General features: G+C 44.3%; 2 protein-coding genes and 1 non-coding gene across 9 annotated transcripts in view; all 3 read right to left on the bottom strand.

Annotated features, from left to right (window-relative positions):
* The window catches only part of LOC100540450 (rho GTPase-activating protein 7-like), a 34,016-nt gene extending 32,390 nt beyond the window's left edge, over positions 1 to 1,626 (bottom strand). For 5 of the 6 annotated variants that reach the window (XR_014886563.1, XR_014886565.1, XR_014886564.1 and 2 more), the window contains exon 1: positions 597 to 693. Coding sequence is in view for 1 of the 6 variants with exons in the window: in XM_085236701.1 (XP_085092827.1) it covers positions 597 to 612 (16 nt within the window). In the remaining 5 variants the exon portion in view is untranslated. Of the gene's footprint in view, positions 1 to 596; positions 694 to 1,239 lie in introns of those variants that run through there. The other variant, XR_014886562.1, reaches the window with a different exon arrangement.
* A 6,989-nt stretch (positions 1,627 to 8,615) lies between these two features.
* On the bottom strand, positions 8,616 to 8,687 carry TRNAD-GUC (transfer RNA aspartic acid (anticodon GUC)). Its single transcript has one exon. It is a non-coding gene; the product is annotated as a tRNA-Asp (tRNA).
* A 2,927-nt stretch (positions 8,688 to 11,614) lies between these two features.
* Positions 11,615 to 26,375, bottom strand: PANK3 (pantothenate kinase 3). 2 transcript variants are annotated; one of them, XM_085236563.1, is made up of 8 exons: positions 26,240 to 26,375; positions 23,928 to 24,280; positions 22,232 to 22,485; positions 21,458 to 21,634; positions 20,511 to 20,634; positions 18,694 to 18,819; positions 17,769 to 17,829; positions 11,615 to 14,303 (listed from the first exon to the last, which is right to left on the bottom strand). In XM_085236563.1, exons 1-7 carry the CDS (start codon positions 26,265 to 26,267, stop codon positions 17,779 to 17,781), a joined length of 1,113 nt encoding a protein of 370 aa, XP_085092689.1. In that variant the 5' UTR covers positions 26,268 to 26,375; the 3' UTR covers positions 11,615 to 14,303; positions 17,769 to 17,778. The 2 variants fall into 2 exon arrangements, with proteins under 2 accessions (XP_085092689.1, XP_085092688.1); XM_085236562.1 differs by having other exon boundaries at positions 11,615 to 17,829.
* Between the last annotated feature and the right edge of the window lie 1,363 nt (positions 26,376 to 27,738).

The following is a 27,738-nucleotide window of genomic DNA, read 5'->3' as shown; positions in this document are numbered from 1 at the left end:
GAAGACTTCACATCCCATCACAAGCCAGGCCAGACCCAACCAAGCATACATTCCACCACAGTTCAATACAACGTTCAACAAAACACCATGCAAAGTTAGCTCTCCTCTGCTGTCAAACGACTAGCCGTTCAGCTCAGAAGAGAGCAGCACACCCCGAGCCACAGAAGTGATGTGTGCTGAGGCTCTGCCATTTGCTACATGTCATATCCCCAGTTCACAGCCATGACTGCCTACAGCAGCACCTGGCCTGCATCACCCTGTCAGCCTCGTGCTTCAGCCCTTCTGGAGGCTGTTCAATTTCATGCACCGCAACAAGTGACATATTCAGTGTTAGCTTGAACAATGATGCAGAAATTAAATCAATAGGCTTTGCCTAACAAAGGGAAAGGCCCCATCGGGCACGGCTGGGCTGCGGGCTGTTCAATGAGAGGAGCAGCTGCCAAACACCACGTGTAACACGGGGAAGGTCACGTTTAAGAGGATGGTCACGTTTAAGAGAATCCTGGCTGCATTCCATCCCCGTACAAGCAGCCTTCCTGCGCTGGGGCAGCTCTCCAATACAAAGCATTCCTGCGCTGACCCCTCCCAACACACACCTAGCACCGCGGCCATTCTCACGAATTGTAGCTCCAACCATCATCACTGCACTCATTCCCGAAGACCAGCGATATCCCCCTAAAGCGAAGCACGCCCTAAAGCAACCGCGAGCCGCCCCGCCCGGCCCCAGCACCTCCCCGCTCCCGAGTGACGCGACGCGACGAGAAGCAAACGGACTCCAAACTTGGCCGGAGAGCCTCAGCACGCAGAAGGCTACAAATACAGCTCGGTTTACTCTACGGAGAGGCACGGAATGCACTTTCATCCCCCGTAGCGGCCCCGGCCAATGGCTTTCGAAACCCGGCCGGAGCACGCCGAGTCCCCGCGTCCCCGCATCCCGCCGGGCGGGCAGCTGCTGCCCCCCGGAGGCGACGCGTGCCCAGCACGGCCACCCCGCGTCAGGCGGTCGCTGTCTCTCAGATGCTCGCTTTGCACTTTTTAACAACAGATTTTTTGTGCTTGTTGGTTTTGCGGGTTGTTTCCCCTACCGCCACCACACTGCTAGCACTAGAAAGTTTTCCACTTTCTATCTATAACGCGCACCGGAGCAAACCAAGCCGCCCCCAAACACGCCCTACTGTCTGAAACAACACTGGAAAAAAAACCAAAGTAAGTACGGTAAAAAATAAAGGCTGCTCCTACCTGCCATGGAACGAACGACGAGAGCCGTGTCACGTCCACGCACAGAGATATCTGTCCCTCCGAACGACTCGTGGGGCAGCCGAGCCCTGCCGCCCGCTGCGCTTTAAGGGGAGCGGGGAGATCCCACCCAGCGGGGTGGAGAATCCCGGCTGGGAACGGGGCGAGCGCAGCTGGGTCACGGCCCTGCAGCTGCGTGCATCCCGCAGGCTTCGCCGTGCGGTTCCTTTCCCCGGCGGTCGCTTGCAGCCCCTTTGGCTGCTGCCAGGTTAGCAATGGGGATGGAGAATGGCAGTGCCAAACGCGTGGTCCTGTGCCGTCAGGAAATAATTGCAAGAAACGTATCGTTTAGATCAGCTGCAGGACAGAAAGGCATGACTGTGTAGAGGTACTTGAAACACTGGAGTTGCAACACTGAGAAATCCCCGTTTAACTGGAGAGTGGCCCAGCTGAATGAGATCAGCACCCTGATACCCAGCTGTATTCTTACCACAGGCAATGGGAAAAAATAAACTAAACGTAATACTTCCACTGCTTCACACACTAAGGATTCATAGTGGATGGAACACAGGCTCCCTGCCAGCTGTCCTCCAACAGCACTACTAATACATTTGATGTGGGGTTTTAGTGCTGCTGGGGCTGTGCTGGGGGCTGGATGGGGCAACCACTGGATCACGGCTTGAATTTACCTTCCAATAAAAACCAAGCCATCAGATGCACCTGGTTGGGTGCTGCCCCACACTGGAGCAAAGGGCAGGTGTGAGGCTGTGCTGGGGAGCAGCCTGTCCAGCCACCTGCAGCTTTCCTTGGGCTCTCAGCTGTGACAGACCCGGGGGTGCCAGCAGCACATCAGTGCTCTGAATTAGTTATTACTTACCCACAGTTTGGGACCTATTCCCCTTTCCTTCAAGATTTTCTGTGTTAAACCTTGGCTGTGCATAATTTGCATTAAAAATCAATTTAAAGAGACGTGGTATCAAAGAACGATAGCCATTTTTCAAACTATGAGAGACAAAACAAAGCCAATTTCCCAACTCACTGCTCTCTCACAGGCTGTTTAAGCCTTTAGCTCTCCTATTTCCATCTTATCTTCCAGGCACCTGGAGCAGCCCTGCTAACCATGGCCGGCTGCCCTGCATCAGCCTTTATCAGGGTACACCTGCAGGACCTCATTAGCACTGATTTTGGCTCCTGACACTAACACTGAGCTGCTGTAATAACATTACCTTTTTAAAAGAAGTAAAATCAAGCTTCCATCAACTGATGCTTGGGGAATCAGATGCCTGCAAGCCCCCTCCCATCTATTCCTTCCCCTAGCCCAACGTGCTGCTCCAGGACAGGCAGCTGATTGGCAGCCTGCAAGAAGTAGAGACTCTGAATTGTTGTACTGTTCATATGCTGTGCCTTAATTTACTCCTGGCTTTCCTCCCACTAAGGAGTCCTGCTAGCTGTTCTCCAACAGCACTACTGATGCATTTGATGTGGGGTGCTGCTGGGGTCATGCTGGGGGCTGGTTGGGGCAATTACTGGGGGCTCTGTCTCACACCTTGGAGAGAGCTGGAAAAATATTTTCCAGAGGTATTCCCCCCTTCTTCTTGCTTAAACACAAGCTTTTAATTCCTTCTGATACAGGAAGGAAGAAATCAGGGGAACACAAACCTTCAGAGGGCTCCATCTGACTGGGCAGTGGCACGTCCCAGAGCAGGCAGCGTTGCAGGATGCTGGCCCACAACCCTGTGACACAGATGTGGTCCTTGGTCCTTCCCAGCCATGCCAACTTGAGCACAGCTGGTTAAGGTGCTTTGAAGGAAGTAAATGTAGGACTGACAAAAATATCCTCTGAATGGAGCTTTGCTGATAGTTTTCTACATCGTTATAAAATGACCCTTTTTTTCTTGTCATCTTGTTGGGTTGAATAACTTCAGCAGTGTGTCTGAGCAGAGCAACAGTGCTGTCCAGAAATCAGCCCAGCAATCAGGAACTGTTGTAACCGCCTGTGGTAACCTCTGCTGAGCCTTTCTTTAAATCACAAATGCACTGCAGGGAGGTGGAAAAACATTTATCTTCATAATTGCCTTCCACTAGTCTGTCCAGCAGTGCAAACAGAAGAGCAGGAGGACCAAATTATTGCCTTCAGATGAAAAATGCAGCTGGAGATATCTCTCTCCTGTTCTGCTTGGCCTGAGCAGAGCACTGCCCTGGGCTTTGAGGGACACCAGGCTGTCCTCCACACATCACCTCCTGATCCTCAGGAGGAACAGTTCCTTCCCACCAGCTCCTACAGCCCTCCCGTGACAAACCCTGGGTTCCTCACACAGCACTGTGTCTGGATGCTTCCCACCCCCACATCTCTCGGAGCCGTCCCCTGAGGCCGCCTGATCCCGGCCTCCTTCCCAGCCTGAGGGCCCTCGCAGGAACAGCAGGGATATTTTTAGCCTGTTTACAGAGAGCAGCACATCTGGGTCCAGCCATCCGGGCAGCGGCATGGCAGCTGGCTGCTGGGGAAGGAGAGGGAGTCAGAAAGAGCACGGGAGCTGGGAGATGCCACCAAGTGGGTGCTGGATTACTGTGAACACACCACAGCTGATGCTGGAATGCCAGCAAATGCCATTTACTGTTCCCTCAACTCCAGGATTTTCTGTTCCAGGACGTTCCGGTATGGACAATGCCGTAGCTCTTCCCCACAGGCAAACGCCCTATGCACCACGCCAGCACAACTCACAAAGCAGCAGCACTCACAACAAGCGTGCTTCCCATAAGCAGGCCTATGTTAATTCCTTAGTTGGAACCACAGTCCAGGTGCCTCATTCCCATCAGCACAGGACTGCAGCTCCTCAGACCAACTTGAAGGCAGCTTTCCCTCACACTCCTCCAGCAGACATCCCATGCATTGCTGCGTGGGGTTCGGCATGATTGCTGAGGGCTCGCCACACTCACTGATGTACTTGCTGCCTCTATAAAGGGGAAGCAAATAAACCTAGGGCCTTGCAGACCCAATTTATATACAGAAAGGCAGGCTGGATCTGAAGCTGGAAAACACAGGAAAAAAGTCTTCTAGAAGGTGCAGCTCTCTGCTAACTGCTCCTACTTCTTATGGACAAACTCCAGAACCATGGCTGGCACTGTTGGGCACCAGCACAAGGCTGGGAAGCCTCTATCGCATCTGGTGCCTTACAGAATAAGTTGTGGTATTTGCTGGAGAGTGCTCAGCACAGCAACACTCTGTGTTCCTCCAGCACAAAGCACCAAGCCTGCCTGGGAGCAGGGCAGGGATCTCTAAACCTGTTTCCAATGCTGCAGCTGCGTGCTGCAAACTTGCATTCTGATTAAGATGACTTCATTAGTGTCTCTCAGCAGATGGGAACCTGAGGGCTGCAGCATGGTGGCTGGCAGGGATGGCAGTCATGCAGAAGTTGTGAGCTGGAGCATTTCACATCCTGTCCTCAGGGCTGCCGCATGCTGCAGACCTGCAGAGAGCAGTAGTTCTCAGCCAGGTGTAGCAATGTGCCTATTACAAAGCTACACACACCAATGGTTTTTTGGAATATTAGATATTCAAAGTCAGCATCACGATCAACAGAAAGCATGAAGCATATGCTTCATTTCAAAGACGTGACGTGATGAGAACTAAGCGTTCCTTGCCAGCACGTTCCAGGTACAGCACTAGGAACTGCTGAACCAGCAGTTCTGTATCCCATCAGGAATTACATCGGGCCCATTGGAGATGATGCTGTACACTTCTCTCCCTAAAGAAAATTAGGATGTGGTTCAGAGAATGGGGAGTCACAGAGACTGAGGGAGACCAAGTCTAGGGATGGGCAGAGAAAAGTGGAAGAGAAAAATGGAGATCACCTGCAGAAAGCAGCTCCACAAAAAAAACATGGTTGCTGTGGGTGGGAGTCTGGAGCATTCACCTGCAATTTCATGAAGTTATCACAGCTGTAAAAAAGAAAATCTGTGTAATAAACAACTACAACAACAACAAAAGGAAAAACAAAAAATGAGACTGCACAAAAAGGAACCGAAGCTCTTCCTGCTATCTCTCTGACATGACCTAAGCTAAAACAGGATACGAGCTAAAAATAAAGCTACAGCTAGGGAAAAGCAGCAGGGCTGCTCCACTTTCTTAGGAGCTTGTCACATTCACATCTCTGTCCTGGACTGCTGCAAGGGCTGAAATGCTTCCAGCAGCAGAAGGCAATTCTGGGATGGAGCAAACATCCTTTGTCAGCAGATGCATTTAGCAAACTTTGGCCTGCTTAAATTTTCCAGAATGTGAAAGAATCAGATCTGAACAACAAAAGCCAACAATTACTTACTGCAGTCCCTGCAAAAGCAATCTGACAGTGTCCATGGAATTAAAGGTCAAGATACAACTATTCTCACATAGCATTTAGCATTTCCCTTGCAGAGAACTGGAGAGTTTGCGCATCTGGATTTCATCTGCATCCAAGTGAGCTGTGGGTGGGTGAGTCTGTACTTCAGTTACAATGTATTTTGATACTGCTGCTCTGCATTATCTCCCAGAAATATTTTAAGGGTGTGTGAGCATATGTGCTCTATTAGAAAAAGAAAAAGGGAAAGGGAAGGGAAGGAAGAAGAAAGAGAAAAGAAAGAGAAAAAAAAAGAAGGAAGTGACAGGGCATTGTTTCTTCTGAGGACTTGCCAAAAGACACAGGCTATTCACCTCTGTTTCTGTTTCACTGCTTTCAGCCATGAACAACTGAAGATTGAATACTGTACCTGAGAGAAAGAGTCACAGATTTTTACAACATCTGATTGTTCTCTGTGCTCATTGGAATCAGGCTGTCAGTTTTAACTGAAGCACGCTATAAATTATCTTCAGCAAACAGCGCATTGTGAAAGGCAGCAGCTTATCTGTCAATATATGCCATATGGCATAGCAGAAGTGGCTGTCCCTCTGTTGGGACATATGCATTGAGACAAAGTCTTGGGAGTTTTGCTGCATTTGTAATTGCAGATTAAAAATAAAAAAGATATCAGAATAGTGCTTTCTAATTAGCAGTCATTGATTTGTCTCCACATCCGTGTTACTCCCAATTTAGCCTTAGTTAAGCACCTGTCTGTGCTCAGAGTGCTGAGTGCTTGTGCTGAAAGACAGAAAGCCAAAGGCTTTCAGGGGCTGGGATCCTTCGGCTCTTGTGGCTAAAGCAGGGCTGTTGGATGCCTTGCAGCTCCCACCCCGACACCTTCAGGGCTTTATGGTTTACAGAGGGGCTTCAGATATTCACTTCAAAGCAAGGCTGAGGTATTTGCAGAATACTTTCACGCACCTTCAGGAACACACTCCACATTTTCAGACTGCTCTTTCAACCATGAAGCTACAAGTGCTGCTTCCATACAGTACCAATATTTAGAGCCGTACAAAGATATGCCCACAGCATGGCACAGTGAGAAATTAGGATTCATGTGGTGTTGCTGATCTTGTAACTTAAAGAGTTTCTAACATTACAGTACTTATTAGCATGAGAGAAAAAACACGGTCCTCTCAGGGATGAAAGTCTCCAGGCAGCCAGCTTGGAAGCAAAAAGAGCTCAAACAAAATCAAGCAGGGGTTTCCAAATGCTGCAGGACCAGGAGCATGTCTCCCACTCAGATATGGGCCTGCTGAAGTCTTTGCCATGCATGGACTGCAGAGGATGCGGTGTCAGGGTGTCTGCTGGTCGAAATGGACAGAGAGATAAGATGTTACCAGAGTACGTGAGAGTGGTGACAACCACATTTTGCAGCTCTCAATAAGAGACACACTGAATCCAGCTCCTGCGGGAAACACTAACCCAGATATCACATCCAAACAAGATATGTTTCTCCCTCTCTGGCAGCCAGAGCAGGAGAGCAAGGAAGCGAGGAAGCAAGCATCTGGCACATTTAAATTTATTAATTAACAGATCATGGGATTAGTATGAGGTAGAAGTCTCGTAGCAGTGGCTTATGCACAGCACTTGGGGATGCGCACCCATGCAGGTCCCCGTGCCGCTGGCTGTGCTGCATCTCCTGTTTCACATCCCTCATTTCCAAAACCATCAGGAGAATGCACGCCGCCTGCTGCCACCAGACCAGGAGAACAGCAGACAGCAGCAGAAAGCTGTGGAGAGCTGCAGTCACAAAAAGGGCGGGAACCGGCAAAGTGCTACACATGGGCTGAGAGCTTCAGGAGCAACCGAGGACCAAGCCATCGACATAGCAGTCAAACCCGTCTGGTTTTTTTCTGTGCGTGGACACTGCACAGCTGAAAAAGGACTGACCAGCATCAGCCAAACTCACAGACCCAGGCAGTAGCTCAGACGTTTGTTGGTTATGCACACAAAGCTTCACTGGACGATGTTTGTGAAAAATTGTTGTTATCAGTGGAACTAGAATAGTTTGGTGAAGCCTCACCTGCTGGACAGCAGATTACTCAGCAACCAATTTTTTATCGACTTGTGATTTTGATAAGGAATTCTTTTTACATGATAACTGCCATATGGGGTAGTTATCTGAAATTTTACTTTGCCATACTTGCTCTGTGGAACATATAAAACCCTCACATAAGGAGAGGAGCAGAAGCCACCCAGCAAGGTGGGACTTGTGCCAGCACAGGGATCTTCACACTATTTTAAGCATTTACAAGTTGTCTTAAGCTTTAGGTGATAATAAACATGGAGTAGCGAGAGTGTACTGAACTCAGTATTTGGCTGTGCAGTCAGCCTGGTGGAAACGTGACAGGGCAAATATTTACCTTCAAGCACCAGCTGGCAGCATTCCCAGTGCCCAGAGCCATGGGGTTGCACCACGGGACCTGAGCTGAAGGGATAAAGGCAGCACTGTGCCTGGCACTGCTCTGCTGCAGGGCCTGCAGGTGGGAGGGGGATTTCCAGTGTCACCTGGAGCAGGGCTGCAGCTGTACCAGAGCACTGCAGCAGGGCTGGAAGCTCCATGCTGCCACAAGCACCCAGCATACACACGGCTCTGCTGAGCCTTGCTGCGTCCATGGGGCACACACACAAAGGGCAGGCAAGGCTGCAGTCTGGGATTCTTTCAGCCAAGAGAGATATTTGAAAGAAATCATGAGTGATACTATAAAAATAGACTGAAAATACAATTTCAGTTGAAGCAGCAAGTATTATCCCAACAAGCCTAGTTTCAGATCTGTTAAGAACCCTCTTTAGAACTGCCCGGTGTTTGTTTTTTTTTTTATTTTTCCTCCAGCACTTCCCCTCAGAGCAGCAGCAATGACGGGGCGGCGGGCTTTCTGCATCCAAGTTTTATTTTGGTGAATTGCTTCATCTTCTGACCCAGAAAAGTCTGCTCCAACCCCAGTCCGTAACTCAAGTTACTGGAGAACACCAACGCTGCTCGCAGCAAAACGTTATTTTTTCCTCCCCGTCGGGGAATCGAACCCCGGTCTCCCGCGTGACAGGCGGGGATACTCACCACTATACTAACGAGGAGTGAGGGACAACCCCGTACTGTCACTCTTTGGCTGCACCGACACCTTGGGGTCTGACTCACTGACACTTCGGCTGCTCACCCCGAAGTGACAAGCTATTTCTCGCAATGCCTGCAAAGCTGCAGACATACACGCGAGTGGACTATTATTGGTTGTCCCTGAAGGATCCACTTACCCAAATGAGAAACTGCCGGGCACCACACTTCCTGCTCTCACAAGCTAGGTGACTGGAAGGGAAGCACGTTCTCAGGCAGGGCCTTGCTGGGAAATCCATGTGAAATGCTAGGCTGTAATTAATAGATTGCAATGGAACGCTGATAATGGGCCATAAACTCAAAACAAAGCCAAATGCTACACGTAACATCAGTTCTACTGTTAACAGGCCGCACTGGTTCCAGGTCATAACACAAACATTTTTTTCAAACAGCCACTAGGTTTGCTACAACCACATTCCCAGATAACTCCTCTCTCTCATACGTTTAATGCCACTAAGTTTAGCATAAGGTGTTCACATTGCACAGCTCCTCTCCTCCCGTTCCCTTGCCAGCAATGCCTGTTCCCCTGCTGCCTCCGGTCCTGTATTCCTCTGCTGTTGCCAGTTTCTGATAACTGCTCTCTGGCCAAAGCTCAGGGCCATCCATTCACCCTGACAACACCCACCTCAGTGTACTGCTCTCATAAACAAAATAGGGTGGGTTCTGTTGAACTGCGATCCCTAGTAACGAAAATCACAGGGAAGATGAAGTGCTCTGTACTTCTCTGCCTTAGGTTCTCATTTGACTTTAGAAAAGCCTTTGACATCATCTCTCACAGTCTGCTTATAAGTAAACTGGTGAAATATGGAAGGAAGAAAATTTACAGACTGACCAGACTAACAGACATGATTAGCAGTATAGAAAACACTCAAAATTTAATTTGCAAGTGTGATCCTTAGGTGTTTTCCCTGCTGACCAATATTTGCTCTGACTTGGTGTTTTTTCCCTGACAGTCAATGGAATTTATTTCATTATCTGCTTGAAATGTGCAGTTTGTCATTTTGATCCTCTTTCATTTGAGTCTGTACATGCAAAAATAGGCTGCAACCTTCCTTTAGGCAGTGCTCATTGCATACACTGTATTAGGGCAGAGAAGCGATACGTGTCCTTTAGAATTACAAAAACAATGAAGAACTCTGCAGTAAACCACAGCTAGAAGTTTCTCTGTCACCACTGCTCAAGCCAGAACCTAAAGGGTGGAGAATGTGAAGTGTAGCACATGGCACACAGAGGCATCTGCCCCACACTTCGCTGAGCTGCTTATCAACTCAAACACGTTAATGAGAACTTCAACACTCTGCACACAGTTTCCTTTCTGCATGGCAGTTTTACATCCTTAGCGGAAAAGGCACCTTCAGGAACTGCAGAGCCTTACTGGTTGAAAGAGGGATTTTTACCTACAGAAAGTTCATACTGTTTCTTCTGCAACAGCTCGTGACTTCACTGTAACAGACGCTCCCACCAGTCACTTGCTGGCCAGCTTCTGAGGCCCACCAACAAGTCACTGCAGCTTCCTGAAAGCAATCACTCTCAAAACTCTGTAAGGTTAAAACTGATCCACTGCTGCCACATGAACTCTCTCAGCCACACGCTCCAAAGCTGCATAAATGCTGTCTCCCAGCTGTGCCTGCAGACACAGCGCAGCAGTGGTGGTGCAGCAGCCCTGCAGCCGTACCTGCCTGAGCAGCCCTGCTGGCTGCACGCTGCTGCTTCCTCTGCTGGATCCTGGCTGCGAGCTGGGGACGCCCCCCACTGCTGTGCACAACAAGGCAACTGCTACCAGATGCTTCATACTGTAGCATGGATTACTTGACAAAGACCTGTTGACGGATGGAAACACCTTTAGAACAAAGGACTTTCACTCCAAGACTAAGATGAACTTCATTTCTAATCTGTGCTTCTAAAAAGACAAACACTGAAAGGATTCTTACATAAGAGGTTGATGTTTCTGTGTCCAAGAAAAGAATCCCGTACAGCTGGCTGAATAAGAGGAAATCACTTTTTCCATAGAAACAAATTATTTATCTCACCAGTAGATAAGATGGAAATGATGCAGCTGACAGAGCTGACCTGGAGGCCTGGCCTGAGCTCACAACAGGCTGCACCAGAACATGGTTCAGGACACCAGCTAAATGCAACTGGCTTCTACAAAATCCTAGGGTACTACACGCAAAGAAGCACTTCACATTTCTGCATTCAAAACAATGCACTCCAGGCTAATCAACACACCACAAATTTGTGAAAGAATCTGTATTCCTTATAAGCCTCTCTCTGCATGGCTTTGGTGCAGAGTTCTCCAGGGCAGACTCCATGGAGACAAGATACAAAGTGGCATTTTCAGTGTTTCACCCTTAGCAATTTACGACTCGTAGTTGGGAGAGCACAAAGCTTTGTAAAATGAACCCTGAAGCACAATCCCTGACCCACCAGGACCAACACAACGTGAATTACTAAAGTGCTTTGTGGCACAAACCTCAGTCCTGAAAACTTGTTGCCTGTTCAAGACAGTGTAATTCGGCTTTATTAAAACATAAACAAAGGAAAATTTCAAGAGAGGCCAAATGACAGTTTATGAAGACACAGTGTATTTTATTCAACAGGAAAATATAATTCTCAGTGATCTGAGTACATGTAACAATACGTGCTCCCAAGTTCATTTGGAAGGCAAGCCTAAAATTATTTAGGGCATGAAATGTTTTTAAAAACAAACTAAATTTAAGAAATATAAAGTGAATGCTTTTATTAAAGGAGAGGAAGCAATGAAAACCATGCCAGTCCCTTTCCTTGACATGAAATGTTATGTAATGACCTCGGTATCAACCATCTTAGCAAGTCCAGGTGCTAAGGGAAGAAAAAACCCACCCAGAAACCCCACAAAGACCAACAAACAACAAACAATTTCAAGTTATTTATTAGGAAAAGACAAAGAACTGTTTCAACATTCATACAGAATGACTGCTAATAAAACCAGGAAAATGAACTGTAAAAAGGAGGCCCATCACTGAGGAGTTGGCTGATGACAAAGTAAATGAAATGCAAACTTCATTCATGCAAACAAGCAGTAAGGAGTTATTTACAGTTTTGATGGGATGGTTTACAGCCTTGGCCACATTTAGGGCCCAATGAAATTATTCAGTGACATAATAAAGGGTCTAATCTGTACATTCAATAATGAGAATCTATAAAAAGAAATAATTTAAACCATTTACAAGAGCTGCATTACAGATGGCATAAAGGTATCATTTACAAGAGCTATATTAACAGGTGACACAAAGGTATTAATCAGTAATTTATGAATAAAAATTTGTAGCACATTTTTCTATCACATCTTCAGTGTCAGAACAGTAAACAAGAAAGAAAGTGGAGACATAACATGAGTGCAATGTCATAGAATAAGGCAACTTAACGAAATGGCTCTTGAGAGAACTTCCATCCTACAAGGGATTTGCATTTTACAAATCTGCCTGCTCATTTTGCTAAGCATCTAAAACAAACACCTGAAGACAGCAATTGGTCATTAGCAGGCCTGTGTATGACAGGAAAGTCAATGGAAAAATCAAATACTCAAGTGTTAAAATGCCAAAACTCATCAGAAATGTAAAAAAGCACAGATTATCAAAAGCCCTCTATATCCTATAACATCAAAACACTGATTTCCATGTTCTAGATGCTGTTAATTTATTATTTCTCAAAATACTAGTTCCCTAGTCTTATAATTATTGTTTGTACTGCACAGCCTGGAACTAACACACCTCCTCCAAAGTCTGTATTTACAATGCTCTCAAACTGATGCTAGAGGAATTGTGAAACACTAGGATTTTATAGCATGGATAGCAATTGATACACCAGATTCCAGTTCATTTTACAGACGAGACTAATTAATGCATTTCATTTCAAATGGTATTTCTGCATTTCTTCAAAAACTTTCCCAAATGCTAAAAGGAATGTCTGATTTTCTAGATGTTTTAGCAGAAAACAAATGCTGATCCTGTTCTAGTTGGTGCTATCTGCTTATAGCAGGTTACAATGACTAAGGAAGCCTGAAGGTAACACTGAAATCCTGCAATGAAAATGATCCGTACCGTAACACAACCGGAATGTCAGGAGCCTTACAGAAAGCAGCACGGGAAGCTAAACCCTGTCTGTTTTAAGTCTCTCAGAAGGACCAGGCTATGCATACTTTATTGACAACTTCTAGTTAGAATTTTTCTCTTTCAACAAATGATGTAGCACCAGCAGGAACGTGCAAAGTAGCACGACTGGGTTCCCCAGGCAGGACGCCTTGAGGCCAAATCCTGCTCACTCATTTCAAACAGCCCCAACTTAACAGAATTATCTACTTCAGTAACTGAAGAGAGCAGGACTTGGCACTCAGTTATGCTGACTTAGACTGCTCCAACAAATTGCATTAGCACACAAATAATTACAATTATATTACAGCATCTTTTGAGATGTTTTCACAAAGCGTGAAATACATTTTTACAAAGGTTTAATATATTTTGTATGTGTGAAGTAAACAAAAGTAACTAAACAGGCTTTTTTTGCAGACTTTAATACAAGGAATTACTAATATTCTATCTCAAATGGCAGAATACTGGCAATGTACTTTGGAATATATTAATAAAACTCAAAGAATGCAAGTGAACAATTATCCCTCCATGCTGTGCAATAATGTGGGGTGTGTTTTTTTTTTTTGTCTCCCGTGGTCACATCTGAGGACTTAAAATAATTTGTCCATTTTATTTACAATGATCTGAACTATTCTCCCTCTCACTGTATTAAGTGTTAAATACTAAAATCAAACAGTAACTAGATGTGTCAAGTGTCTTCCTAGCTCTGCACTGTAATCAACAGGTCTTGGTCAAACACTTCCAGTCTGACCCACAGTATTTCTGGTTAGTTTGTAACCTAAGAACAGCTCTATTACACACTCAGTGTCTTTTAAGCCCATATAGTAACAATTAGACAAAAAATATAGAAATACCTGGCACTAGGAAGACACTGACAAGGGAAAGAACTAACCTGGCATATGTGCAAATGGACTTGGGATAAAAAGCTGACCAGCTAAATAGAACTACGCTGATCCTGAGCTCTGAACTCAAGCAAACTGTTGCCTCAGAATTACAGCCAACCTGTTTCCAGATTGTGAATCGTGAAAGTGATGTTTAAAATGTGGTTTGAATGAATGTAGGCATTAGCATTAGTTACAGACTGAATGTGTAAGATACCATCTAGCCTTTAATAAGCAGAGATTTATTCCAGAAAAGAAAAAGATACTGGTTAGTTTCAGATGTTAGAACCTCACTGTTATTCTGAAACATTTAAGAATGAGAAGCTACTGCAACTTACTTGAAAGTAGAAATTTCCTGAAGACCTATACTGGATAGAGACAAAGCGTTAGTAATTAATCCTTAAAGGCAATATAATCACCTTGCAAATACACTCAAATGCAAGCAGACATCTCACAGTATACTGAAGGAACATTTATTCCACTATGAGAAGCCAGAACTGAACTTTTGTTCTTAATGTGCAGGCTGGGAGCAAGTGTGGCATTGAAGGAATGAGATCCTGCTGTCTCAACTCTGAAATACAAAAGAAAGTATGCTATGATGTGTCAGTATAGTCACACAGGTGCTTGCTCACCCCTAGGGAAAGACAGGCAAAGATCTTCAGAAGGTACAGCAGACACCCAAATACCCTTTAAAATCTGGACCAAACCAGACTAACTACACCAATGTTGCTTCTCTCTGAACTGTTAACTTTGAGTCTTTATTAAAAAAAAAATAAATTGAAACAGTACTTACACTTAAACCTCTGCTAAGATATATTCACTCATGTTTACTAAATATTTAAAAGTGGATTGTAGAAAAAGTTCTCTTTTTGTTCAAAATGCTGTTACCCTTTGTAGAACTGGAATGGTGAAGAAGGTTAAGATTAACAGCCATATCAACTTGGAATAGTCTCATATCAAAAACTTCTTTGGCCAGAAAAAAAAATCTAATATATTTTCTCATCTGGATAAAAACCAGTACAATTTTCAGGGAGATACAGGTAGAATAAAACTGTGCGTTGAGTGGTTAAAAAGGTCAAGCTAGAGAGAGACAGAAGTGCAAAGGCACTACTCCAAGGTAAGGTCTATGGAGATGGGCAGCCCAAAAGCTGACACAGTTTTCCTGGCATCTCTAGCTACACTGGATTGAAGGGATCATCTCCATGGCTGATAAAATTATCTGATAAGCAACACTGGTCAAGAAATCACATGGATTAAGTAGTACCATCAAAATTGGCATTATAATAACAACTTAAAAGGCACTTGCATGGCTGATTGAGTTGAAAGCAATTACACATTCAAAATGAGTTGTATGTTTTGCTTTAGAAGTATCAGACAGTCTTCCTTTAAAGCAGTTCTACTTGAAAAAAGTAGCCCTGAAAAAACCCCAGACATTCTCTACTGCTGTACATTAAATCAATTCACTTTAAAGCAGCTTGAACACGTTACCTTTGTGGAAGAGAAATAGCAAGCATGAAAATAAACAGCAAAGACTGGTGAAAAGCAAGTTACTTATTTCAATAAAAGATACAAGCCTTTTCAGCTAATTTAGAAGAGAGTTTAGGTAAGATGACTTTAAGGCTTATCTTGCAACTACTTATGAAGCCCAGCATTACTGGTGGTGGTAGAGTCAACCTTTGGAGACTCCAGTAACAAGTTCTAAGTTGAGAGAAAATGAGACAAATCAAAAGATGTGGCTTCTATCCCTGGGCTTCACAGCCAGGCTTGAAAACCTGAAGGAATGAAGTAACAAGAGTGCTGATAAAACAAGCAAAAGGAAGCAATTGTTTTTTCGCAAGCTCAAGGAAAGGAAAACAAAGGCAGAGCATGCCTTCTCATTCTCACAGTGCTTTCTATAGAGTACTGCTACTCAATAATTACTCCATTAATTTATTCTGTAATTGCCCAATTAACCTTAAAAATGTATTTTAGGTCATACCAGTTTCAAATGGTTTAAATTAACCATGGTCATGGTCATTAAGTAACCACCTCCTTCCTACATGTGCTTCTTGTTAAACATAACAGATACTTCCAATTACTGCTTCAGTAATGCCATGAGAAGTGAAGCAGCAACAAATAGTTTAAAAGGACTGTTTTTAATCAAGCTCCAGTGTGCCTTAAAATACTTTGCTTTGCAAGGAAAATAAATTTTCAGGAGGCTGTCAAAACATTCAGAAATTTTTTTTTTAAGTTTTGCAGCCAAATTGGGGTCACTTTCTATAGTCAATCAGAACTTAAAAGTAATGGTGCATAGTATTTATAAGACACTACAAAAGCCATATTCACCCATTTGCTGAAGTGCTCTGGAGAGCATTAGATCTGTTGAACTGTGAGTATACATATTTTTTTAACATCCAGCTTGAAATATCACAACAAGCACAATGGAAACGTGATACGAGCAGTAGGAAAAGCAACAGCAGATGAGCTGTATCTGAGATTGGCATCGGGCTTAACAAAGCAGCCACTCTAAGTTACTGCACTAAAGGAAGACAGTTTGTTTCCTTTTTAAAAGCAACACAAAAAAAACAGCAACAAAACCCCTTGCAATGTTATGAAGGGGCATTGAAATTAAATGAAGGACAACTGCACACTGAGCTGTCAAACGTACTGGGCGGGTGTGCCTGTGAATACAATGCAGCCATGCTGTGGAATACTTGAGCAATCATCAGTTTTAAAAACACACTGAAACCCAACACAAATGTCTTCTACTTCGGTTGCTCCCCATGGACTTATAAAATCATATCATAAATTTGAGTATTTTTTTAGTCCACAATAATCTCCTTTCAAGTCTAAGATCTCATGCCCTGCTTCAGGACTATGCTTATTGCAATAATAACAACTGTAAATTTGAAAAGTACACAGGAAAAATATTGAAAGATCAGTTCCAGAGTATGGAGTTTATCCCAAGGCCACAGTTTGATGAACGTTTCCATACTGTGAGTGCACCACATATTGTACTTCTAGTATTGCAATACAACCTTGGATGCTGTCTTCAACTTTCAGCACAGACTCTCAAATCCAAAAACAACCAAGGAATGTTCCATGTTGAATGTCTAATTAGAGGCTGATTAACTCACAAAAGTACAGAGGAATCAGATTTTCAGTACAGTAGGATGGCAGAGAAAATTTCCTAATCTCCATATAGATGAGCCAAAGCAACAGAATTGTAATGTTCCATTTTCAGTCAACTTTATGAGGACTTAACTCTCCCAGGCTTTGTGATGCCTATAAAGGCTATGATGTACAACATCAGAATTTATGAGCCACCAAGAAAACCCCCCAGAACAGATAGCATTATTTTTGGAAGTCACATCCCAGAGGGAAAATAAAATAAATCAAGCAAACCTTCAAATAAATGAAGAGGGCAGGTATGTATATTCACAAAGCCTTTAAAATATCAACTGCTTACTCTGCTGCTTTGGCTGATTTTATGTTTTTACTCTTCCCACTGAAAAACAGAGCATTAATAATACTTCCATTGCACATAAAAGCAGCGTAATTACTATTGTCACTGTGGGAAACAATTGCCTATGGTCTCACTTTGTTGACACTACCATACTGTTTTTCAGGTTGTGTACTCAAGGGAAATTATACTCATGCTGAAGTATAACCAATAAAAATCATTTTTTGTTCAATGATATACAAAACAAATAGGCTTAAAGCCTCAGGAGGAAACTGGCAATATTTTAGTGCAAAGCACTTGGAGGGCTGGCATTCCTTCTTCCAGAAGCTTGTTTTCCAAGGATGTATTGCATACTGAAAGTTCAATATTGGCTGCATGAATTAATGAACACAAATGGTATCCCCAAATATTTCACTTTTGAATGCCCAACGGAGTAAAAAACTGCTTCCTTATAATGGCAATATTCAGTAGCTCATCACTTTTTCAATTTAAAAAGTTACAGAAAATCTGTTATTTCCTTTTCCCCTCCCCAGATTTAGTTCCCATTGCCAAAAATAAGTGTCATTCAGGTGGAAAATAGTTCAGTGTAGTGACCTCTTGTATCTCAACTGAAATTAGGCAGCCCAAGAAGAGCACCAACAGCTCCAAAGTAGCCCTGTTCAAAACAAACACAAATTTCAGGGTCAGTCATGACATCATCTCTTTCATTCACATATTTCAATAACAACAAAGCACCTGGTGGACCAGTGCTACAGAAAGAACAACATCCACTCAGTATATTATCTGTCACATTTCTCATTAGAGCTTTATGAAACAAATATTCTACCTTTATTATTGAGCTATTACTGCAGATACTGGCATGAAGTCCATCCACTGTCAGTCTCACAATAAGCTACAAATGAAAGTGTTGTGAGAACTGACCAAAGAGGTAGAAATCTAATTGTGGCAGATCAGCAAATTGAGGACAAAGACTGCCACCCCTTGCCAAGAAGCTGTATGTCCCAGCTGTCAGACCTGTGAGGTACACCAACTGCCTGTATGTTAACCAACACAGTTCAGATCTTTCAGCATGATATACTGATCTAACTGTACAAGGTGCTGCAAAGCAGATGAGTCATAGAGAGCAGAATCACTAGAAGAAAAAGCATAACAAGTATCTGTGGTGGTATGAAAGCAGTCTTGATAGAAAACAAACAGGACTTCAGGACTGTTCAAGTTTAATTGAGAACAAACTACTAAAAACCCAAACAATTTAAGGCTGTTGAACCCCAGTGCAAATCTTTACGTTTCTTGTACCTTCCCAGAGAAATCTGTAGCATGAACAAAAATGGCCCACATAGACTGAAGCACTTCCTTCCCTGGCTGAAAAAGCTGTTCCCATAGAATCAATGCAGTCTGAGAAATCCTGTCTGATTTTCAGCATTTACTCAAGTGTCTCAGGATATCACACATAAGTGTGCAGCTGCTTAATACATGCACTTTTAATTAGTGGAAAAACAATCAATGTACTACAGCATACCTCATGCTCTAGGAACAAGGCCTTCAGCTGGCCTTTCGACCAGTAATCCAGTGCATATGCAAGAAGCTTCATTGACAAAGTATTCACACGTAAAAAATTGCCAACAAACACAACTCTATTTATTTTCTAGAAAGAACAGAAAAACAGCAAAGGATTAAGTCTGCTCAGCACAGAAGTTATGAAACAACACTATCTCAGGCAAGAAACCTGTTCCACAATTAAAACACCTGCAGAGAAAGAACATTAAAGAATTAAAGCTCTTAAACCTACAGAGTAGCACCTGTGTTTCAAATTATGCGAGCATTCTGTGTAACTAAGCCAAAGAACCAGCAGACCAGAAGTGAAATTTAATGACAAAAATACTTGGATTTAGAAGAGAAGACTCAGTGCCTTCATAGCCCTGTACAATGCTGCTTGATCCATATGCAACAAGGCAGCACTGTAAAGAAGCCGAAGGCAGCAGGACAGATGTTCTTTTCATCTTCAGACCACAATATACGTCAGTGTAAGATGAGGCTAAGACTTACACACATACTGCAAATGAGCTGTGAATTTTAATCAAATTAAATGTAAGGATGTAAAAAACACGTGCTTCTCCCTATTCACTGAAATACATCTGACATTAAGTGGCAGCAACATTAAACACTGATTTAACGATATGAGAATCAAGGAAAACTTAATTGCATTAAGGGTGTTAGATGAACACTCGTATCCAGGCTGTGACAAAAACCAGTATGGCAACCCACATACAGCCAGAAGACTAAGATGCCACTATTTTTTTGCTATCCTGATTAGTGATACAAGTGAAGACAAGAACATTCTGTTAAGGTAAACTAATCAGACATAATTCTGCTTATAGCTGAAATATGAATTAAATCAAATTTTCATCTTTTCATATAACCAGCTCATGATACTAGTTTGTTGATCTACATCCACCAAATCTCCTACATAAAATGATGAGAGCAGCTAAGAAGGCTGTTGAGATTTCTAAGACCATCACTCCACAGATTTTAAGCAGAGCTCTAAATACAGTTGCTCTCAAACTTAGCTAAGAAAGCTGTTACTAAACCTTGCCTCATTTAAAGTTTGTTGATAATTAGTGAGGAAATCTCTGGTGTTTAGACACACCAAATATATTCTATGTTTAAATTCAGTATTCTTTCACAGGTCTGTGCTGGCTGTATTAAACTGAGCTTTGAGAAATTGAAGATGGCAAGAAACCATCTCTCTACCAAGCACTGAGAAGACAGGTGTCCAAACAATTCCAAATCTCACGTTAGTAAAAATTAAAAACAATGTTTAACAAAAAGTAAGGTGTTCTGGGAGCTTTTATCAGAGAATAATTTCAGCTTGAAGGAACTGCTGGAAGTCATCAGCTACTACCCACCACTTAAAGCAGGTCTAACTTCAAGTTGCTCAAAGCAGTGTCTCCAAGTCCACATTTCAGTACTAATACCAATCAGATTTCCCTTTGCTGCAAACTGTGGCCACATCCTCCCATCCTCCTGCTGTGCATGGCTGTGATTTGCTCTTTCTTGCATTCTAGATAGTGAGGGTCACTATAGCCTCTTTTCAGGCTTGCTGCAGACTCCTCAGTATCTACTCCAGAGCTTGAAGACTCATGTAAGCCTTCTACAGAGACTGCCAAAATATTATGAACCAATTCTGAGTTCTTTACTACACAAATTTCTTTGTTTCATTTGAGAACATATGTAAAGGTTTGAAAAGATGCATCACTTTAGCAATCATTTAATCTGAAACTAAATAATAGAACTATAATTAAAAAAAAACCAAACACCTTCATTGGAAGTTTTTACCTCATTCACTGCACACATCCGGGCAATGGACCCAATGTTATTGGTGATGGTGACCAATATGGCTCTGGCAAGATCTTCTTTACTAACAGTCTCTCTCTTCTCTTTGTAGATCATGTTCCCAAAACTAGAACAAGAAAAAAAACCCAGTAAATACAATGTGATCCATGTCCACTTGAAGCAATTACAGAACATAGTTTTTATGCTACAACAGAACTTATGCCTCCTGTTTGTTTATAAGAAGCTGTCTTTTAAGTTCCTGTTACATACAGTAATTTGTAACACTGCTGCTGCCACTACAGCATGTGTATTTACTCCTTTACACTAGAGGGCTGTTACAGTAACAACTCCCAGCAAAATCCTAGTATACAGTTGACTTCCACAAAGAAGCACATACAGCAAGAAGTAGTCTCATCCTTCTGCAAAACTACTCTGCACCCCTAGGCACTGTAAATGAAGTCAATGCCTAAGTCTGACTGATGAATACTCCAACTTCTCTCGCTTGCTTCCTCATTCACAGTATTTATCCAATCCTCTCTTCTAAACGTGGAAAGAAAGCAGAGACGAGCTTATTTTATGAATCCTCTGCAGCCAAACACAGAGCTGACAGAGAGATACTTAGGTTGTATAAATGCTGAGTTCTAAATCAGAAGAACATACTCATTATTATCTGCAATAATTTCTCATTAATTAAAAAAAAGGAAAAGATGACTCCATAGCTACATGTTTTACTACTGTGTCTGATCTAAGACAGGTCAAAGTCAGAAATGTTTTGATTATGATTCTCCTCAATTTAGAGCAAATGTAACTTGATTACAGTAAGTTTTGCAAAAAGAAGTTTTCTTCACATCAACAGTTTAAGCCCTATATTTGCAACTGTATCACTTCAGTGTTACAAGAGAGGGAAAAATTAAAACCCAAAAACTAACGATCAAGGAACTGTTGCTTACCTGGATGCTACAGCCCATCCTGGCAAGCCAAATCTTTCATAGTCTCCCCCATAAATATCTCGAACCAGCTTGTCAGCATGTGTGCTGTCTCCTTTGGATGCCATTTCCAAAGCTTCTTCAAAACTTTCACAGCCTGTCAACAAACTGCATAAGCCAAGAAAGGTTCCTCCACCTAGACTAATAAAGAAAAACAGCTGCTTTTAAATACTATTTTATCATCAGAGACTATGTCTGAGTAACAAAACAAAGCCATTGAAGCAAGACATCAAGTCACCTCCCTTTTTGTTCAAAGTCCATTACATTAACAGTTATTACTCAGCAATTATCTAAGAAATTTACAAGAAGCTAGCTGTACAAGAAGAGCTAATAAATAGGCATAAACTATCAAAACATCTGCTGGAAGATGCAATCGGAGAAGGAAACATCTTGAAAAGCCACCAGGCCACTGACTGATCCTTGACTGTTTCCAGTAAAACACATACGAACATATCTATTCTTCCATGGAGCAAGAGAAGAGGATACAAAACTTAGGACATAAACTATAGAACTCACCATGCAGCAGTTCTACCAGCTAACAATAAATAAGATATGGGCTACATCTCCTCAGTAACAGAAATACAGGTAAGGGCTGCAATGAATGCAGCTGTAAATTAAAGGTATGCATTTTCAGTACTGCAGGGAGGACGGACAGAGCCAGGCAGAGAAGAAAAACTCTGAAAACAGAAGATTCACTGTTCCGTAGGGCAATCACTCCAACGTGGGAATTTAAGTTACCTCGTTCCAGTTACTCTCTTATAGTTGTCTTTGGAATGGACTGATAAAATACTGACTCCTGAACCAATGTTAACAACCAGCAATGGATACGGGTCATCCAGGTTAAAAGGCATCTTCTGGCATCGCTCAGGTTCTGAGGCATTTTCAAAGTAATAGCACTCTGCCTGGCCGTTGAAGCTGACAGAGTCTATGTACAGCAAGCCTTTGACAAGGCAGTCAAGCTCATCCAGTTTGTGCAGCTGGAGGTTTCCAATCTGTGTTTAAAAAAAAAAAAAGACAGTGTCAATCTGTTCAAGTATTACTCAAATATGCCACAATTCATGAATATCTTTGGACTGCCTAGCTTCAAAAAGCTGTCTCAGATGGCTAATTCAGAAACTTCCAGTCCACTACAATGTCAATGAAGAACTCAAAAGGTAAACTCTGAATAGCTCCACCAACAAATTAGCCTATAAATGTAGGTCTCAGGATCGCATTAAAGACAGGCAGTATAAACACCTGCTTTGGTCACACTTCTGATTTACTAACTTTTGAGTATTCAGACATTCATCCACTGAGAAAATCATACCATTTTTCACCAACCTAAAACAACAACAACAAAAACGCCACACAGGCAGCAAACACCCTGCAGGCCCTACCAAATGTCATGCTGTGAAACTCACACATCTGCACACCTCCAGTGCTTGTGGGCTCGCTCTCACCTCAGAAGGGAAAGAGTTATTCTTAAATATCAGCAGATCAAAGCCTAAGATAAACACCTAAATAGCATCCTACCATTATCATATCTTTATTAGCAAACCAAGGATTATTAAAACAAACAAACAAACAAACAAAAAAAAAACAGATGAGAGATTCTGTAGGACATCGGGGTGTATCTCCAAACTGCATGAGTTCACTTTCAGACCTGGGTGCAAATCATGGAGCTGCCAACCAACTGGGTCGCATGCCACTGACCAATACCAGTACCAGATGACAACACTGCCAGCCATCCTCTCTTCCCAAAGCTCAATTCAGCTTTTCTTGCCCTAGCAAGGCTGTTTGTGAAGCTTCACTCTTGAGCAGACCAGGGAGTGCTCCAACAAAATATTCTTGTGGGGTTTGAGATAATGAAGCAGTTTTGATCCACTACAAGAGATCTGCAGCCATTCTGAAATCAGGATGTGCTGTACCAGATGCCGTGATGAGACCCCCAGCAATGAACAGCTGCCTTCAGGCAGAAACTGCATCTAAACAAATAACCCATTTAGACTGTCAAGGGAAGATGAGCCAAAACACATCAAGAGAATCCCAAACCCCTCTGCTGCTGAAAAAGACTGCCTTAGAGATATTCATTTCGTCACAGTTCTATAACAAAACACACTGGACTAAATTCATTACAACACACCCATAAACACCAAATTCCTATCATCACAAACTGCATAAGAAAGAAAATCCAAACCTCAGTGGTTTAAGCATTATCCCATCAGAAAAAAAACAACCACTACAGATTAGAAAAAGGCCAATCTCTAAAAGGCTACCTGTACCTTTATGTCAGAAAGCATATTTCCAAATGACCATACTAATAACTGAAAAATAAACTAACAGTTAAGAATCTCCAAGCACTCCCTGCATCTTTCCAAACCCTGCTTGTTCCAACCTGCCACCAGCAGTGCCTCCCTGCTGGTGCAGCAGCACGAGGGAAAGGCAGGCTACCTACTGTGCGAAAGTCTTCCTCAAACTTGTAAGCGCCGCCTCCCGTGGCACAGAGCACCGTATGCAGCGTTGAGAAGTTTTTATCCCTTCCCATTTGGATAAAAGTAGGCAGATCATGAGTTGGAAATCGAATAAAGTGCAAGTTTCCTCTCCGACCGAAAATCGTTAAGTCTTTCAGCTCCAGGTGGACATCCCGAATGCCAGTGGATCCATAGGCTACGTTGGAAGTCAGATACTTGCGGATGCTCTTCAAGCTTTCAACTTCCTCCTGCTCCTCCTCTGCAGTGATATCGATAGGTTCGAAATAGGCCAGTTTCACCAAGGTTCCCCCAATGTCCATACCAAACCATGGAAACGCTGCAGAGATAACGGACAGGTTAGCTTTGTGAGGCAGTGAAAGAATAAACCAGCATTGTACTTTTTAACAAGGAAGACACGAACAAAAATTCTTACAGGAATGGAGAATCAGTACTCCTCTGACCAAAGGTACAACAGAACAAGGAACTCTATTTACACATTCAAATGCTGCCACATGCTCAATAAACACTCCCCCAAACCACACTGTATCCTCCATGCTCCTCCAAACAAGATTCAACTATTTTTCTTTTCTGATAACAAAGGATTAACATAACTTCCATTCCTAAAGCTGTCCTTGTGACACATTTTAGCATAAAAACTGTAGTGCACACTCGTGAGAAAACCAGGTTACGTATTGTAACTGAGAGCAGTGGCACAACACAGTCATCCTCTAAATTATTTTCTCTTGCTCACATAGCACGTTCCTCTAGCTGATAGGAAAACATTAATTGGCAGATAGTTTAAAAATTGGCACAATTAAGATGCTCAACTTATGAAGAGAGCTGTTCACAGATGCCACTGAAGTTACAAACAGCTAGTTACAATTATAAATGTAGAAACTTTGCTTTGTATTATACAAATGACAGAAAAAGGTTTATCATGAATTACAAGCAAGATATCTAGGTTCCATTCCCTCTTCTGTACCAGGTAGGAAGGGAGAACTGCAAGAGGACAATGCTTGGGCCACTTCTGTGGGACGTTTTCTCTCTAGACAGATCTCAAGCAAAGGCAGTTCTGCAGGATGCTTTGCTCTCGTATTTATCACCTGCACCCCAAATAACCTTTGGAAGTTCCTCTTACAAGAGCCAGCCATTCTTCCTCATACGGACTTCCCTGGAAAGGTGATCGTGAAAGTGCTTGTTGGGAAGGACCTCTGAGGTCACCTCGACCAGCCTCATTCATGCTAGCAGGAACACTGCCTGGGCAATGGTAACTGAAGCCTTAACTACAGCTTTGTCCAGCCAACACTTTAAAACCTCTTAAGTTCTTCAAGAACACTCCAGTGATGGAAAGTTCGTAACCTCCTCCTACTGTTACATCAACTACTCAGTAGAAGTTCTTCCCCATTTGAACTTCTGCTGTCCTCCTTTAATATGCCTATCACTTCCCACCACCTTCAAAGGAAACTGAAATGGCTCTTTGCCATCCACTTTCAAGAGAGCCCACCTCAGAAGCCAAATTCCACAAACTCAGCACAACAACGCAGCAGCACCAGCATTAGCTAGGTGAAGACTTCTAAGGGAAGACCACAACAAAGTGCCCGTGCACTGGATCGGCATCAGGAACAGAAATACAGCAGATGCCTCCGAACTGCCCACCCCTACGCTAGGACAAACCCAGCACTGAGTCACTCTGGTTCCAGTGCTGAACAGTGCAGGTGAAAGCAGAGATAGGCAGTCAATCTTCTCAGCTCTGCTCCTGTCAAGCTCCTATCAACATGCCCACAGCCTCCTGCTTAGCAGTGGTTAGCCGCTCTGCCCCGCATCAGATTTGGCTCCGATGGCTTCCTCTAAAAAGAAAATACCGACTCAACAGTCCTATTGATTAGAGCCTCTAGCTGTCGCACAGCGTCTGATTAGAGATTATTTGGCTAAAAGGCTGTTACGAGCCCAACTCGGTTTTCAGGCTCATCTGAGCACAGACCCCAAGCTCCATCTGCAGGCCTGCTGCACCTCAGGCACCGCGAGCAAGGAGAGCAGAGATCTGCGCAACGACTCTGAAGTTCACTGCCTAACGAACTGACTCACGACGAACCGAACGGCCCATCCTCGCCCCGCGACCTCCGCGCTGCTCCCGCAGCCCCGACCGGCACCGAAGATCCTCCCAGCACCCCGCCCGCAGCAGTCGGCGTTTCTCCTTAACGCGTGACGGTGCTATTTAAAGGCGAGCTTTAAAGCCGCTCTTAGAGAAAAACAAACCACCGCCGGCCGCCCCGTCCCCGCGGATCGCAGCCCTTACACGGCTTCTTGGCATCCTTGATCTTCATGGCGCGGCTGCGGGCGGTGCGGCTCGGGCTGCCCTGCCCCTCTGCCGATGGGGCGGAGGCGGCGGAGCGGCGCGGCGGGGCCGGGCCTCGCTCTTCCGACTCGGGCTCAGGAGCGGCGGCGGCGGCCGAGCCGGGCCCCGCGCGGCGCCTCGCCCCGCGCCGGCATCGGCTTCCGGGCGGCGGGGCCGGCCCCCTGAGGAGGCCGCGGCGGCGGCGGAGGCGGCGGCGGCGCGGCGCGGAGCCCTCCGGCACAAGATGGCGGCCGGGCCCGGGCAGCCGCCGCCGCGCCACACAATGGGGCCGAGCGGCGCCGCGCCTCCCGCCCCGCGCTGCAGCAGCGCTCGGCCCGCCCCGCCCCCGCGCCGCGCCACGCGCCACGCCACGCCGCGCCACGCACGCCGGGAGCCGCGGCCCGCCCTCAGCCGCCGTCACCCCACGGCCGTGCAGCCAATCGGAGAGCGCCGCCGGCGCCCGCTCCGGGACGAGGCTTCGAATGCTGTGGTCTCGGGATGGCGGCTTTGCGGGCCGGTCGGCTGCGGCTCGCGGGGCTGTGCGCTGCGGGGTGCCTGCTGGGAGCCCCGGTGTTCTGTTGGGTCTCGTTCCGAAAAACGTCATGAAAGCGTTCTTTTTTTTTTTTTTTTTTCTCTTCACGTAAATAAAGTAAAATTCTCCTGTCGATACCGCGCCTGAATCTGGAGAGCTTGCTCTGAAGGCTTCTCAGTGCTGAGCTCTGGTTCCCCCGGGGGAGCGCCGTGCATTGACACAGCTGTGCGCTCAGCCTTCCTCCGACTCCTGTGTAACTCTGGAAACTCCGCTCTGCTGTTTGTGCAGAGGGGGAATTCTGGTGTGGTTTTCTGTTCTGATAGAACTTGCAACTGAAGCTTTAAACACGAGCATTTACATACGTGTTGTGAATTTAGCTGCCGCCTGCTAAAATGCTGTAGTGTCTGCATGGAATTAAACCATGTGAGAGGACTTTATAGCAAAATGAGCATCACTCATGTCCTGTTTTAGGACTAGACAAGCACTGTAATGTGGTCTTTGCACCTTAAACCGTATTTTGGCATTTACCTCGGCACAGTGAAATACATATATTAAAAGAAGTTAAAAAAAAGAGAAGAAAAAAGGAAATAAAAGAAAATTCCACCACTCCAGCAATTCAAGGAGTGCTTTTCCCAGCAGAAATCATGGTGGTTTAAGAGAGGAGAAATATAACAGGGTATAATTAAGAAAGTTCAAACTCCTTTGTAGTTGCTGCCAGTTGTGCGTGCTGTTATCACACGGGAAGTGAAAGCATGATGCTATCTAGAATGCTTTGGAGTCGCAACGTAAATTACTGTGTGGTATTTGGTTCCTGTAAGCTGGCTCTGCATGCAGTGGCTGAGGCAGGGCTAAGTTGTTCGCCTGTCATTACTGGTCCTTCCCAGCGGCAGACCATGGGTTCAGTCACTTGTCACTCCACAAGGTTTCA

Source organism: Meleagris gallopavo, chromosome 15, assembly GCF_905368555.1.
Source record: "Meleagris gallopavo chromosome 15, MGAL_WU_HG_1.1, whole genome shotgun sequence".
NCBI lineage: Eukaryota > Metazoa > Chordata > Aves > Galliformes > Phasianidae > Meleagris > Meleagris gallopavo.
The sequence above is the reverse complement of the archived record's forward strand: the minus strand, read 5'-3'. Positions and strand labels throughout refer to the sequence as shown.

Coding starts and splice junctions, on each gene's coding strand:
- PANK3 (XM_085236562.1), bottom strand. CDS start 26,267: ATGAAGATCAAGGATGCCAAGAAGCCGT. Junction 24,281..26,239: donor CAAGGATGCCAAGAAGCCGT/GTAAGGGCTGCG, acceptor TTATCTCTGCAG/CGTTTCCATGGTTTGGTATG. Junction 17,830..18,693: donor CCTTGTTCCTAGAGCATGAG/GTATGCTGTAGT, acceptor TGTTTTGAACAG/GGCTACTTTGGAGCTGTTGG.